The sequence below is a fragment of the Anopheles maculipalpis genome, chromosome 2RL (assembly GCF_943734695.1).
Source record: "Anopheles maculipalpis chromosome 2RL, idAnoMacuDA_375_x, whole genome shotgun sequence".
In the NCBI taxonomy this organism is placed as follows: Eukaryota; Metazoa; Arthropoda; class Insecta; order Diptera; family Culicidae; genus Anopheles; species Anopheles maculipalpis.
Genome location: NC_064871.1, coordinates 68,624,758 through 68,638,193, shown reverse-complemented (window position 1 = coordinate 68,638,193; position 13,436 = coordinate 68,624,758). Strand labels below are relative to the sequence as shown.

General features: G+C 45.4%; 2 protein-coding genes across 6 annotated transcripts in view; one reads left to right on the top strand and one right to left on the bottom strand.

The window, feature by feature from the left end:
- Window positions 1-13,436, bottom strand: part of LOC126556291 (clathrin light chain) — a 358,662-nt gene that overhangs the window by 318,246 nt on the left and 26,980 nt on the right. The window lies entirely within an intron of this gene.
- LOC126556383 (bombyxin F-1-like) lies at window positions 2,527-11,482 on the top strand. The gene is made up of 3 exons (XM_050211649.1): window positions 2,527-2,713; window positions 10,999-11,209; window positions 11,288-11,482. Exons 2-3 carry the CDS (start codon window positions 10,999-11,001, stop codon window positions 11,470-11,472), a joined length of 396 nt encoding a protein of 131 aa, XP_050067606.1. The 5' UTR covers window positions 2,527-2,713; the 3' UTR covers window positions 11,473-11,482.

Genomic DNA, 13,436 nt, shown 5'->3' with positions numbered 1-13,436 from the left:
CACTTTAGCAAAACGGCCGGGCCTTCCTAGCGAAAAAAGGAGATCTTTAGCATGCATTGTTATACGGCTAGAAAGGATCGTAAATTATAAACTAAATATTATGTATCATAGACAATGTTTTTAGCGTTGATTACAGCATGTTTTGCTGTTCTTTATGTAAAAAAACATTTTATTTTTAAAAACAAACTACGTAGTGGTATTATACTAAATCAATTGCTAAAAGAAAGCGAAAGCATGCTTCTAAAAAAGAGCAAGTTAAAACAATCAATCCGCTTCTTGCACATCAATTATCTCCCAATAGTCGAGAGAGTGAGTGAAATCTTGAAAAACTGATAATAAGATTGCAGGGGTCGTCAGGTCCTTCTATTTTCATCTTTTCATAATATAGTTTTCTAAATTTATGCTATGGTAAGATTGATTTGAGTCGGTCCCGGTGGCTGAGGTAGTCGATCCTGCGAAGCCAGGATCGACTACCTGTAGCTGGAAGTCAAAGAAAAGTGGCAGGCCAAAACCTGTTGAAGTGGTAGCAAATAAAAGGATGGCTAATTCACGAAATTATGTATATCCAATATTATAACTAAATACTCCAAAATATGCATGGGAAGTCAAGATGTAGACAAAGATAGTCCTTCAGTTACACTCAATATTTACAGCTATAAATTCGATAAGAGTAAAATATTCAATAAGAGTACAATATTCCCAAATAAGCCTTCGTCAGAAGACTATAACCATAATTATGGCTGTGTTGAATATTAATACGGTCAGTTATTACTCCATCCTTGGTAGGAATTTTGTTTTTCAACCGATAACGCTTTATTATACAAAAGACGATAAAAAGAAGTAGTTCAATAGAACATAGGTTCAACGAATGAAAAATCTTGAAAATCGGTAAGAATCAAAGATATTCTTATCAAACACGACTTTGAAAGAAAAACTCCCAGTTGGATAGCTATTAAATCTTCACTACGAGCGATGATGAGGCGATAGCTATGGCTGAAATATTTTGTATTTGTGGCAAGGAATATTTCACTGTCACAGTCTTATAGTTACTGTTGTAACCAAATAAATAAATATTGTGTTAAGACTACATTTATCGATCCCACAACGGTCTTATATTGCATTTTTGGGAAATGGGAAAAGAACTCGACGAATCGTAGCTATCCTGGTCCAAATAAGCTGGTCCATCTTATTTATTTATCTTTTTAATAAATTAAGCTGAAAACACTTATTTAACATTAATTTTAGGTTAATCTAAAATCCCCTGCAAATAATCGTCGAAAATAAAGAAAAACACACCTCACCTCTCTCTCTCTCGAGAGAGAGAGAGAGAGCAGACGAACGAAATGATCAATCGACACCGATCACGTTTACAGCGTATGGTTGAGCGTTCCGCTCAGATTCGGATGCTGGAAGCGCGCGCAACTCGCTGTACCAAAGAGAGAGCATAATCTACAGGATGGTTTGAAAACAGGAGAGCATAAGATGCGAGTGAGAAGAATCTATTACACATTCCGGAGAGTTGAAGAGAGACAGCAAGCAATCGATCGGACCTGGTGATTCCGGAGCGAGGCGGGATTTAAAGCGATACCACTCGTCCGGGGAGCCCGAATTGCAATTGTGATGTCGACGTGATAGCAGGCAGCGAGCGACAAATCCCATCCCATCTCCCGGGGGAACACGAGCTTTGGAGTCGAAACGTGCGCGTGTAGGTGTTTGTGTGTGCGTGTGTGGGTGTATGTATGTTCAGTTTTTGTATGTGCGTGCGTAATTCCATGCGTGCGTCCGTTCTGTTCAGCGTGTGTGCGATCGCGATCGTTTCCGTGCGTTGACAGTGAGCCTATTTGGGTGTACGAGTGAGTGACCTTTGACCTGTCCTCAAGGGAACAAACATACCCGCAGCAAAGAAACGGCAACGGTGAAGGTGCAATCATTGTAGTTAACTGTGCCTTCGCAGCCAACGCTTTCGCGCTGAAACCATCGCTTTCGTACCGTTCCGTTCCGAGATCGCCCCGTAGGATCATCGTTCCCTATCCAGCATCCGTCACTCACGTTGCCAACGGCTAGCAGGCTCTTCAATACAGCTTCGTTCGATGTGAAGATTGTTGTCGTTCCGACCGCGCTGATTGAATTCGTTTGCGTTGCGTGATTTTTATCGGCAAACCCTACTCTAATCGTCCTCTCGCACCCCGAAACAAACTATTTCCACAAGCTAATCAGCAAGCAAAGCTAAACAGAGAAAGAACCGAACCGAGTGCACAGTAACGTCAAACGGAATATTAGTGAAACGAGTGTACTGAATAATGGTGAAATGCCAACTCCTCTAATCGATCGTTGTTAAAGATTATTGGGAGACAGAGAGCACCATGCTTTGAAGCTTTAAAAAATCAACATTCTAAACAGTGTCGTGCTTTCGTCAGATTTTACTTCCAACCACAAACACGCTTCAGCTCCACAAGTGACTGCATCTTAAGTGACAGCTGTCAAAAAAAAACACTCAACACTCTAGTACGAAACAGTAAGAGGAACCGTGCCCGTTCCGAGTGACTTTCGGTTTGAATGTGTACCACCGAACGGATTGGATGCTGGGTTGATTTTATTTTCATTTTCAACAAAAACTGCTCGAAGAGCGGTGATCCGTATCGTCGGAGCCATCGAAGGATTTCGGTTTCTTGCGTCGAGTTCGAGCCACTGTTAAACGTTTCGCTGCGTAAAGGTAAGATCGATGATCAACATTTTGTGACTATTTGATTTGAAGTATTCAGTATTTGGAGACATGCATTAATCAAGTTAGTTGAACGGTCAAATCATACTATGCGAGGATTTGTTCGACAAAATCTTATCTGTTCTCATCCAGAATTCCGTAAACTAATGAAGAAAATTTGGCACTCTTCAAAATTGAACCTCCAACACCTCAAAGTGCATAACAAAGAGCATTGCAAATGACAGTATTCAGTTAGTTTTAGAGAATAGCTCGAAATCCTCGATATAGAAACATCCAATACATCAGCGAATCAGCATAAAAGACACATAATCACCAAAAATAGTTATGAAAGCGCGTGCAATTGATATAGAAAATGCAATTTGACAGGTGGTTTTTGTTCATTCGTCCTTCATGTTTGCTGATTCGCTTAGGTATTGCTTATTGCTTTATCGATGGTCGAGTATTTCATATCCAGTTACGGTTATACTTTAAATGCGTTTTGCCGCACCCTATCATTTCCCTGTAAAACTCTAACTATCTTGACCATAAAAACGACTACTGCACACACTAATCACGATCGAAATTTAAAGCAAACAAACAAACATGGCGGCTGTGCGATGAAACGATGAAGTAACAACACCCACCGAGCATTAATCGCTGATGTCTCGCTAGCCCTTAACGTTTCCAACGAACCTACTTTATGCTGCTAGGGGTCGTGTTTATGATTTATTCTTGCCTTCTCGCCCTCGGGTCGGAAAAAAAACCAGGCAGCAGGACAGGGGTAGGGGCTTTAGTCTATCTGCTTCCTCCCTGCGGGTTTGGGTTCAACGAGGCCACGGTCTACCTACGTCGACGGCACTATCAGTGAGCGAAAGGTTCTTTCATGGCCCCGGGCCAATGCATGGACCGAACGTTCTAAAAATAGCCAGCCACAAGCAAAAGGGCTGACAGGGGTCCACCGAAACAGCTGGTCCCCGGGGGTTTCCGAGCCAACCATCGTCACAGGTCACAGGGCAACGCCGATCATCCGCCATGATCCCGCTGGGCACTGGGTGTTCGAGTACGATACGTATAGGGTATACCGTCCCACGGGGGGTGGTTTCGAGTTTTTGTCTGGATTGTTTTTGTGCTTTCCTTCTTCCAGTGCGCTTCATCGTGTCCGTATGCACAGCATCCCCGTCCGCTTGCCAGACACAACCAGCATATCAAGCGCTCAACCATCTGTTTGGCGTCCCGAACCCAAAACCCAAGATATGGTTGCGAGTCGACCGAAGGGAAACGTGTGGAAACAAGAAAACAAATGAAATGATCGTACACCATCGTCCATCGTGGTGCCGGTCGGCAGGGCAGGGCAGGTTGTAGCAGAATATCCGGACAAAAACAAAAAATAAAGCAAAACAAACCCGCGCCGAGCGTGGTACCCTCAGCGGGCGCACCATGTATGTAGGTCATGTGTTGGGCGCTCCGAACCGAGCGGAGATGATGAAGCGCGATCAGTTTCATCTGAGGGCGCAATTGGATGGTGCGGGCTGGTGTTGGTGGTGATGGTGATAGAGTCTGGTGTTGGTGGTGGAAATCATGTAAACACATGATCGTGAGCATCATGGTAGCGAGCCAGTAGATGTGGAAGACGCACCGATCCTTAGCGTAGATGAATATTTATCACTTTTTAACTTTCAATTAAGCCTGGCTGAAACGAATTGACAGATGCATGGATCACTTGGAAGATGACTGATTCGATGCATTTTCTATGCATTTAATGATCATTAAGGCGTCATTTTCAAGCTCCCAAATGTGGATCTTTTAGAGTGGGGAAGGGAGAAGGTTGGGTTGGGAATGTGTGTACCGGTAGAAGAAAGTTGTCACAGACTGCATGCGATAATTGAGACCATAATTAAATCGATCATTGCCCTCATGCGGGCAATATGTTTGCAACAATGTTGAGGGCACCAACCAACCACCAGCGGGATGCCGTTGAAATGAAGAGAAAAAAAGTCCAGTAATCCAACTAACGAACCAGTAACATTGACTGCATCGCTTCCTAAATCTTCGCTGCGTCAAGCAGCATGGTACCGCCGGTCGAGGGTACTCCATGTGTTCCAAAATGGCTACCACAAATGTACCTTTGATGAGCGCAAACAACAGCAACACAACAGTACGGTAGCTCCGGTAGCGTGGCCGTACGCTCGGCAAAGATGTAAACAAGCGGTCAAGCGCCCAACAAGTCGATGCAACCATCGCGCCTCGATTGGGGCAATGTGCACGCGCTCACCGTATGATTGAGTCGTTTTCGCTACGATCGTCCTAAAAGACTTCCCCTTCTTGTCCCCTCTTGTATTGTTGCGCTCTCTCGTCCGGCTAGTGGTGAGTGTGCAGGCTGGCAGCATAAATATGCTTCTCCACACACCTCCCGACCACCGCCAACAACTGCCAAACTTCCGCAGACCCTATGCTATCAACAAGCGGCGATGGTGACTTACCTTCGACATTCGCTTCTCGTTATTTCTCGTTCTTTTGCAACGATGCAGACAGGACCCCGACATCGCCGCTGCTTGCCAACTCGCGTGCGGGAGAAGAATAGGTCTTGGGGGCAGATTTCTTTTGCTTTCAATATTGGCCATTATATTGCGGCTTCCTTCGCCCGGCGCTGTTCGCCCAGCGACACTACGTGTCGGAATGTGTCTGGATTGCATCGTTTGCGTACAGTTCGCAAACAAACAACAAAACGCGACGCGATGCGCTTCCGACCCATGATTACACCGGCCAAACCCTTTCCATTATTCCGGATGGACAACACCATGCTTCCAGCAAATCGCAAGGCTCAAGCCCAAATTAAAAGGAACATGGGCTCGGTTTGGAATTACGTCTCGAAAACGGCCGATTGAAGTGTGCCGAGAGAAGCGATCGTCAAGACAGATTAATGATGATAAGGAATGTTTGCTTTGCCGGGGTTGGGTAGTTGACCCGAAAAAGGATTTTACTGCCTAAGGGACATTAATGAGCGTTGTGATGGTTTTAACGTTTTTGCTTATGAATTATAGTGTGTGAGATTCAAATTTTATTTAATATTTTCACACGTGATATGAAGGGTCGTGATAGGGTAAGCTCTCTTTAATGGCACAAATTATGGCAAATGTTAGAGACTGTCGTTGAGATAATAATGTTTGCTTCAGGAGAAATTTCATTCGCTAGCATTATCCTAATGATGTTGAGCTATAGACTAAAGGTTGAGGAATAAATTGTAGTTTAAGTTGTAATTCCATACATTAAATTGCATCAATTTATTTTTGAAGTCTCACAGCATCCTAATGAGAGGTCAGTGTTGTGAGACTACACAGCATAGGATGGTGATGAGTTCTGTCAATTTATTTACTACGCTTCCTTTAGGTCTTCCTCATCTGAATTTGTACCACAAGCGCTTTCCATTATCGTCATAATACCATCTTAATTTAAGCCTTCCACGTATCCTCTGATCCTTTTGACCACTGAAAATGTCTTATCAAATTAGATTGTCTGGTGTTATGTTTATGACATGACCGCCCCCTTAAGCCTGTTGAGACTAAAATACTGCCTAATAGCGACATTACACGGTTTCCAATACATTTCATCAGTCTTGCTGTGTATTTTCATTTATGAGGTAGTAATTCCCATCCCATCCGAATGCAATTTCATTTCTTTAATACGAATTTTGTGACTCGAAAATCTCAAGATTGAGCACGTTGCATCGACATGGCCAGGTCTCCAATCAGTTTACTAGAAACTCGATCTAGAGCTGCAGTCCTCCATCCACGGGTGCATCCGATCTCCGACAGGTTAGACTCCACTTGATCCAGCCAACGAGCTCGCTGTGCTCCTCTACGCCTCGTGCCGAACGGGTCGCTGACGAGCACCTTCTTGGTGGGGCATGAGTCCGGCATATTTATCACGTACCCCAGCTAACGTATCTTTCCGGCTTTGAATACCGTCAGGATATCAGCATCGCCAAACAGCTCAGCTAGCTCGTGGTTCATTTTTCTTCACCACACCGCCAAAGATAGTCCTTAGCAGCCGCCGTTCGAAAATGGCGAGTGCATTGGCGTCCTCCGTCAGCATAGTCCAAGACTCGTACCCGTGGAGGACTACCGGACGTAAGGTGCGGTAAATCGTACATTTCGTGTGTTGTTGGAGTCTTCTGGATCGCAGAAGTTTGTGGAGTCCGTAGTAGGCACGATTCCCCTGAACAATGCGCCTTCGAATTTCGCTCCTTACGTTGTTATCCGAAGTTACGATCGTACCACGGTAGCAGAACTCCTCTGCCACTGCGAAGCCAAGGAATTGGAGAGATCGGATGAAAATCGTGTCCCGGATGTCGAAGCCCGCGCTTCACATGACACCCTCCAGAGCGATGTTGAACAACAAGAGAGTCCGTCCCCTTGCCTCAGACCCCGGTGAGATTCGAACGATTCATTCGAACGAGTCCATAGTCGTGCGAAGCAGCCGTACCAGCTTCCCAGGGAAGCCGTACTGCTGCATGGTGTTCCATAGTTCGGTAGGCCATCCATAGGTATCGTAGGCCACCTTGAAGTCAATGAACAGGTGTGCGTAGGGATCTGGTGCTCCCGGCATTTTTGGAGAATCTGCCGTAGAGTGAAGATTTGCTCGGTTGTCGATTTGCCTCCAACAAATCCAGCTTGGTAGCTTCCGACGAAGCTGCCACACATATGAAGACAATTATTGCTATATGACTTTATGGAACTGGAACTGCAAAAATATTTTAGAGTCCCTAATTATCTTTTTGGCGGAAAAAAGACGTTTTCATCAGCCAGAGTCAGTGTCTCAGAGGCGTGATTAATGGGTCTTTAAATATTTTATCCATTACTAGTACTTGGCCTGTCCTCTTGGATATTTTTAGACATTTTTAATAATGTGATTCTCTAAAATTCCTAGCTTCTCTTAACTCTTTAGACAACACAAACTGTTCAATATTAATTAACCGCTTTTGAAGCTGAATACAAATCGCCTTGCCAGAACAACAACTACTGTAACAGTACTCCCTAACCACTACTATAACAGTTGTTAATTCCATCTAAAAATCCAACTCCCCTTTAGTCCACCACTCAGCGATCAAAGTTCAATCCTGAAGCGCCTTCAAAATTGAAAATTGCATCGCTTCAATCCGTACCTCACCTCACTGTGGTGGGCGAAAGAGCAATCAGCATAAATGTAAGCCCTTTACCGCTAACCCCCTAGTCGCTCCAAGCGTGCTGCCCAGCTTGTATGCCCGGGGTATCGTTATGTTAATACAAAAATTTAATCCTGCTCAATCTGTCGGATTCTCCGGACCTCAACAAATGCGCCCACAAATCACACACCGGTCTGTCCTAACTCCGCTAGATCGGTCTAGGAACTATAAACATTAGCTTGTCCCAGAATCTCGAAGACCCGTGGAAAACCCGGACAGAATCCAGCACGATTGTTTTAATGAAATCATTTGTTTTCATTTGTCCGCGTGTCGGTGCCTGTAGCAACTTCATGGACCACGCTGCTCCGATAACGGCCCCTGGTTGCAGCAAAGTCGAACACATGTAGCGTCTCGTTGCGGCGTACATTCGTCTGAATTTAGACCGAACGCGCGTCTCGGGACCTCGGGTATCTGGAGGTCTTATCGCAACCAGACTCTGTATCTATTTCGAGCATCACCCAACCCAAGTCCAAGCGACGCCCACTAGTGTGGCAGTGGCCAATTTACCATTCGCCCTGTGTCGGTAGTAGGGCGCGATCTTCGATGCTTTTTTTTTTGTAGCTAATGATCACACTTTACTGCCTTGGTGCAGTTGAACTCTAGCCCACACGAGACCGAATCGATTCCAGCACCCAGCCAAACCGGCGACAATAGACCAGCAGCGGGACCGTGACCCCCGCACGCTACACTCGTCAAACGGTCCCCTTTTAGCGAATCGCAGCGATTCCATCAATCAAACGCTTCAACACACGCCAAGCACAGGCAGTGACACAAAAAAAAACAACATGAGGTCAGTACGGGATCCCGATCCTGTGCTGTAAAGTGTCAAACTTTCTATGGCCAGGAGACGCTAAAAGTCACGACCTCACGAGATGCGAATGTGCGCCGGTGCGCCGGTTGTGAGCAGTAGTTTGGCGGTGTTTTTTTTTTCAGGAAGAGCAATCTGTCGCCGACCCGACTGTGCTCTCAATTGACCTGTGCGAGTGGATCCCATTAGTAAGCGGCACAGGACTACAACGCTGCCACATCGAGGGAACACGCGGTTGAATTCAATTTATTCCATTTTTATTCATTGACGCAAGCTACGGTGCTCGCTCACCGCCCAGCAGGAGCACCGGTGCGCGATTTCATAATGGAGCGACCGTCGACCGTTCCCTTGGCCAAAAAGGTCCCGCTTTGTGTAAATTGAGTTTTCCATACTAGGAGGTATGATTTTTTTTTCACCAAGCGGGAGTCATCTGTGCGTATAACCCGGAAATTTCGCGAATTTTCGTCACTATCATTGCTTCTTTTATTTTATTAGATCAATTGTGGGACTCGGATTTTATGGCCTATCGTGTGATGGTAACTGTAGGAGCGATCAGTCGGTTTTTTTGACATCAACGAAGCAAATTGAGTATATTTGGAATTTTGATGAACGCTTACGAGGTTCAATGCACCTTTGGTATAGGCACCCATTCTAATAGTTTTACGATACTCTCATGCATGGTGCCAATCTACACAAGTAGTAAGTGCAATTCTTATTCTTGATTCTTCAACAACGCATCTTCTTTAAAAGTAAGTGGCAGCCACACCATGTCCACTGCATCATGTGGCTCTCGCGATTATGTCGATGTATCGTTGATTGGTTTATTGTTGCTCGTTTTTTTCCCAGTCCCTTCCTAATGGAACGCGTCCAATAATAAAACAAAACCGAACGTCACTCAACTATGGACCAGCGACCGTGGGATTCGCTCCAAAATCCAAGGACTCCTGACTGATCACCGTGGCCTTCAACCGTGCGTCTCCCTGAGGGCGATTATGTCTTTCAATGAACCCCAATTGATCGTTCGTTGCGTGTCGCCTTTAAAGACGCAGACATCATTTATGGGACTGGACCCCCGGCATTGGATTCTCCCGTTGGTTGTACCAAAAAAACCAACCCCACGTAGCATAATTACCATTCACGGAGACAATTAAGAGAAAAATCTAAGAAAATTTTAAAACGCTCTCTAGAGCCTGGACAGCCTAGGAACTATCACTCCGAACGATCAAACTGATCGAGAGCGACTGCCCTCGCGCTGTCAATCTTGACAGTAACGCCTCATCACAAACAAACTGTGGAGTTGCGGATCCCACTGCCCACCAGCCCAACACATGGCACGGGTGTTATTCCTCAAAACGGACACTTCGCTCCCGTTTTCTCATCCTCCTTTGACTTGTCGGTCCTAATGGCCTTTATAAACCGGCGGCCTGATAACCGAAGCCGACCCGGTCTGGGAATGCTAATTTTAACACACCTTCCCAGTATTGGGTTCGAAATGTAAGATCGGTCTGGGAACAGGAACAGGTTGCAAAAGCCGCAAAACAGCCGGAAACAACTCTGACCCGGTGTGTATGTGATGTTGTTTGCTGCCTCTAATCTGAGTCCAAGGTGCGAACTGTGCCTATATGGTCCATGACCAGAATCTCGATCCATTTGTACTTGTTTTCTTGGTTAGTTGCACTCAGCACAAAAAAAAACGCATTCGCCATTACTGATTCACACCAAAGTCAGACTGCGAGTGTTTTGTTTATCACCATTAAACACTTGCTACTAATTAGGGAGGGGGGGAGATTTGTGAGCTAAGAGCATAACATTATCACGCTCCCGATTGTGTGTACTTACTGTTTTTGTGTGGCTGATTTCAACACATGAAAACTGAATGTCAATCAGATAAGGACCGTTCCTCAAAACATGTCCTTATCAATTACAGCTACCGGGCGGCACATGTCAATAAACTTTTGCCACTTGAACTGTTCCGGGAAAACCCGTCCACTAAAGCCTATGTACTACGTATTGTTTGTTGGGTTTTTAGTTGAGTAGGTTTGACACATTGAATTAAGATATACCAGCTTTTATTGCAAATATACCTACTGTGATCTATGCTCATATCTATGCCATGCTAAGACTACTACGATTCGATTGAAAAGGCAAAATTTGACAGATTGACAGGCCAGATGACAGATCAAATGTGATCTGTCACTTCCAACTACCTCATGCCTTACTAGACTTACAATACTAATGCGATACATTTCCAAACTCTTTTCCTTCCAGATGCGATCCACCTGTGTCGGTATGAATTCCGTCCTAATCGTCGCGGTGGTTGTGCTGTTGCTGCTGAACGAAAGTAAAGCGACCTCCACACCGAACAGCGATGCGTTGATCAGCCAACTGACTCGCTCACGCTACTGCGGCCGTCGCCTTACGGAGACGCTTGCCTTCCTCTGCCAGGGACGATATCCGATGTTAACCCACTACCGAACCGGTACGTCGAGTACGCTTCCTCTTACGGTGAAGGCACTGCCAAACTAACCGGTGATCATATCTTCCCATCGTTCTGCAGATTACGTCCACGATCAGCAGCGGGTAAAGGTGGAGGTAGCCACACTGCCTGATACACTGCCGCCCGGCTTCCCATATCCTGGGGCCGGCGTGCATCGACGCAGTCGGCGCAGTTCCGGCGGTATCTACGATGAGTGCTGCAAGAAGAGCTGCTCCTACGTCGAGCTGCGAGCGTACTGTGATTGAGCGGCATCCCAGCGGCACCAGCCATCAACCCATCAAACCGCTTGTACATGCCGGGACGCCATTTCGTAATTCGGGATTACAAATCGGAACACTAGATCAAAAAGATGTAAAGAATGGTTCTGCAACAGCCGGACGGGGTCTGTTGGTAGTAAAAGCAACTGCTTGCGTATTATTCTATCCAGTTTAACTTTTTGTTTATTTTACAAATTTTACTCGCACTTTCCAACCCATTACGCCAAGGTAGATCAATTACAATTACAACGGTGTTTTTTTATATAGGATATTACAATTAACTACAATTCTTTTCTGTACTGCATTTCTCCCTGATAAGATTCTAATTGAGGAGAAACTGGAGACCGTTTGGGCATCTCAAGCGTCTCGTCCCTTTTTTTTAGTTTGTCCATTATTACTATAGTTTACGTACCTTCCACATGCTTTCTGTCTTGCTGTACAGTTTCAAACCATTCGAACGGTCGGTCGGTGAGTTGAAACGATCGTATCCTCAACGTTTTATACACTCAAATATACCACAATCATTCTAGCTTGGTTACTTTGCTATGGAAGGAGTTCCAGTTTTATTTTTTAACTTCTCAATATACACATGTATACCCATTACGAGTAACGATAATATAGCGCTTCTGTGTTACGAACGGAACGTGTGCAACGGAATCTCGGTATTCAAAGCGATCCTCCGAGTCCTTTCTGTGTGGACTTTTTTTTTTTTTCAAGCAATGTTCAACCGATACTGACTACTCACTGGTGCCGAGTTCCGTTCCGCTACCATTCGATTCGATAGTATATATACATATATATTTAGTACACGGTCAAGGGTGTGAGATGATGAAGCAGGTGTACAGGAGGTCGTGTTTTCTCTGAGTGTTTTTTTTTATAGCACGTGTGGTAACTTATTCGCTAGCATTCGCTGGTGGCCGGTTCGCTGGCGACAGTAAGGAAACAGTACGAAGATGCGTTTTGGTGTTTGTCTGCGGGTCTGCTCGCACCACGCTCTTCTGTGCGTATTTATTATTTGAACCGCCCGAGAGGAAAGATGACAACACAAGAGATAAAATGCATTCAAAACATAGTAAATCGATGTAATGATGAATTATATACCATGGAGGACTTATCGTGGTTGCGTGAGGGTGAGAAAGAGCAGTAATAGCTACTAGACGTTAAAGTACTCGGGAAACAGTTAGGCAATCCAGATCGATTGGAAAACGGCAGCAGCAGTCAGCTTAGCCATGCAGTGACGGCGAAAGATTTAAAAAAGGGAAAATAACACCCTTACGTACACCTTCGCTCCAACACTCTCCCACCCGCCCACTTGTGTCCCTGTGTCCTCTGAACGAATGTGATCGTATATGCCTGTGCAGGCTCTCCTCTGTCTATCAATAGGGTAAGCCGCGTACGTGGTTAGTAGATTTAATTAAAGTCAACTTCAGCCATTAATGAACGACAGTTACGACAGTGTGTGCCTTTTCTATCATTACGCTTCCGAAAATCGTGCTTTGGAAAAAAAAGATTGCTGCGGGTCCGGGCACACGTCTTTCCACTAGGTTTCAGAACATTCGACCCAACTGTCGACACACTGTCGCCGCAGTCAATTGACCATTTGCCCGACGAAAACCCGGACGGAACGGGTACCGTCTTCGGACAGTGGGACGACGGGGTCCCATATCGATCGAGTGCGCTGATACCGTGCTGACCGTCCCCTCATCAATCGATGGATCACATTTCCGATGCGTGACTAGCGTCCGGGCTAGTCGACGGGCGAGAGAAACAAAAATAAAAATAAAAATTCACCCTCATTGAAAGATGCATCTTGCCTCCGGGCCAGCCTTGTTATGACTTACGTGTTATGAAATGGACCACTCCACGTCGAATGGCCGGACCCCAGCAGCTGACCTTCAATCGTGTACAGTTCAGTTGATTGAGTTGCATTTCCCATACCGCGCCGCGCCGAT

Coding starts and splice junctions, on each gene's coding strand:
- LOC126556383 (XM_050211649.1), top strand. CDS start 10,999: ATGCGATCCACCTGTGTCGGTATGAATTCCGTCCTAATCGTCGCGGTG. Junction 11,210..11,287: donor GTTAACCCACTACCGAACCG/GTACGTCGAGTA, acceptor ATCGTTCTGCAG/ATTACGTCCACGATCAGCAG.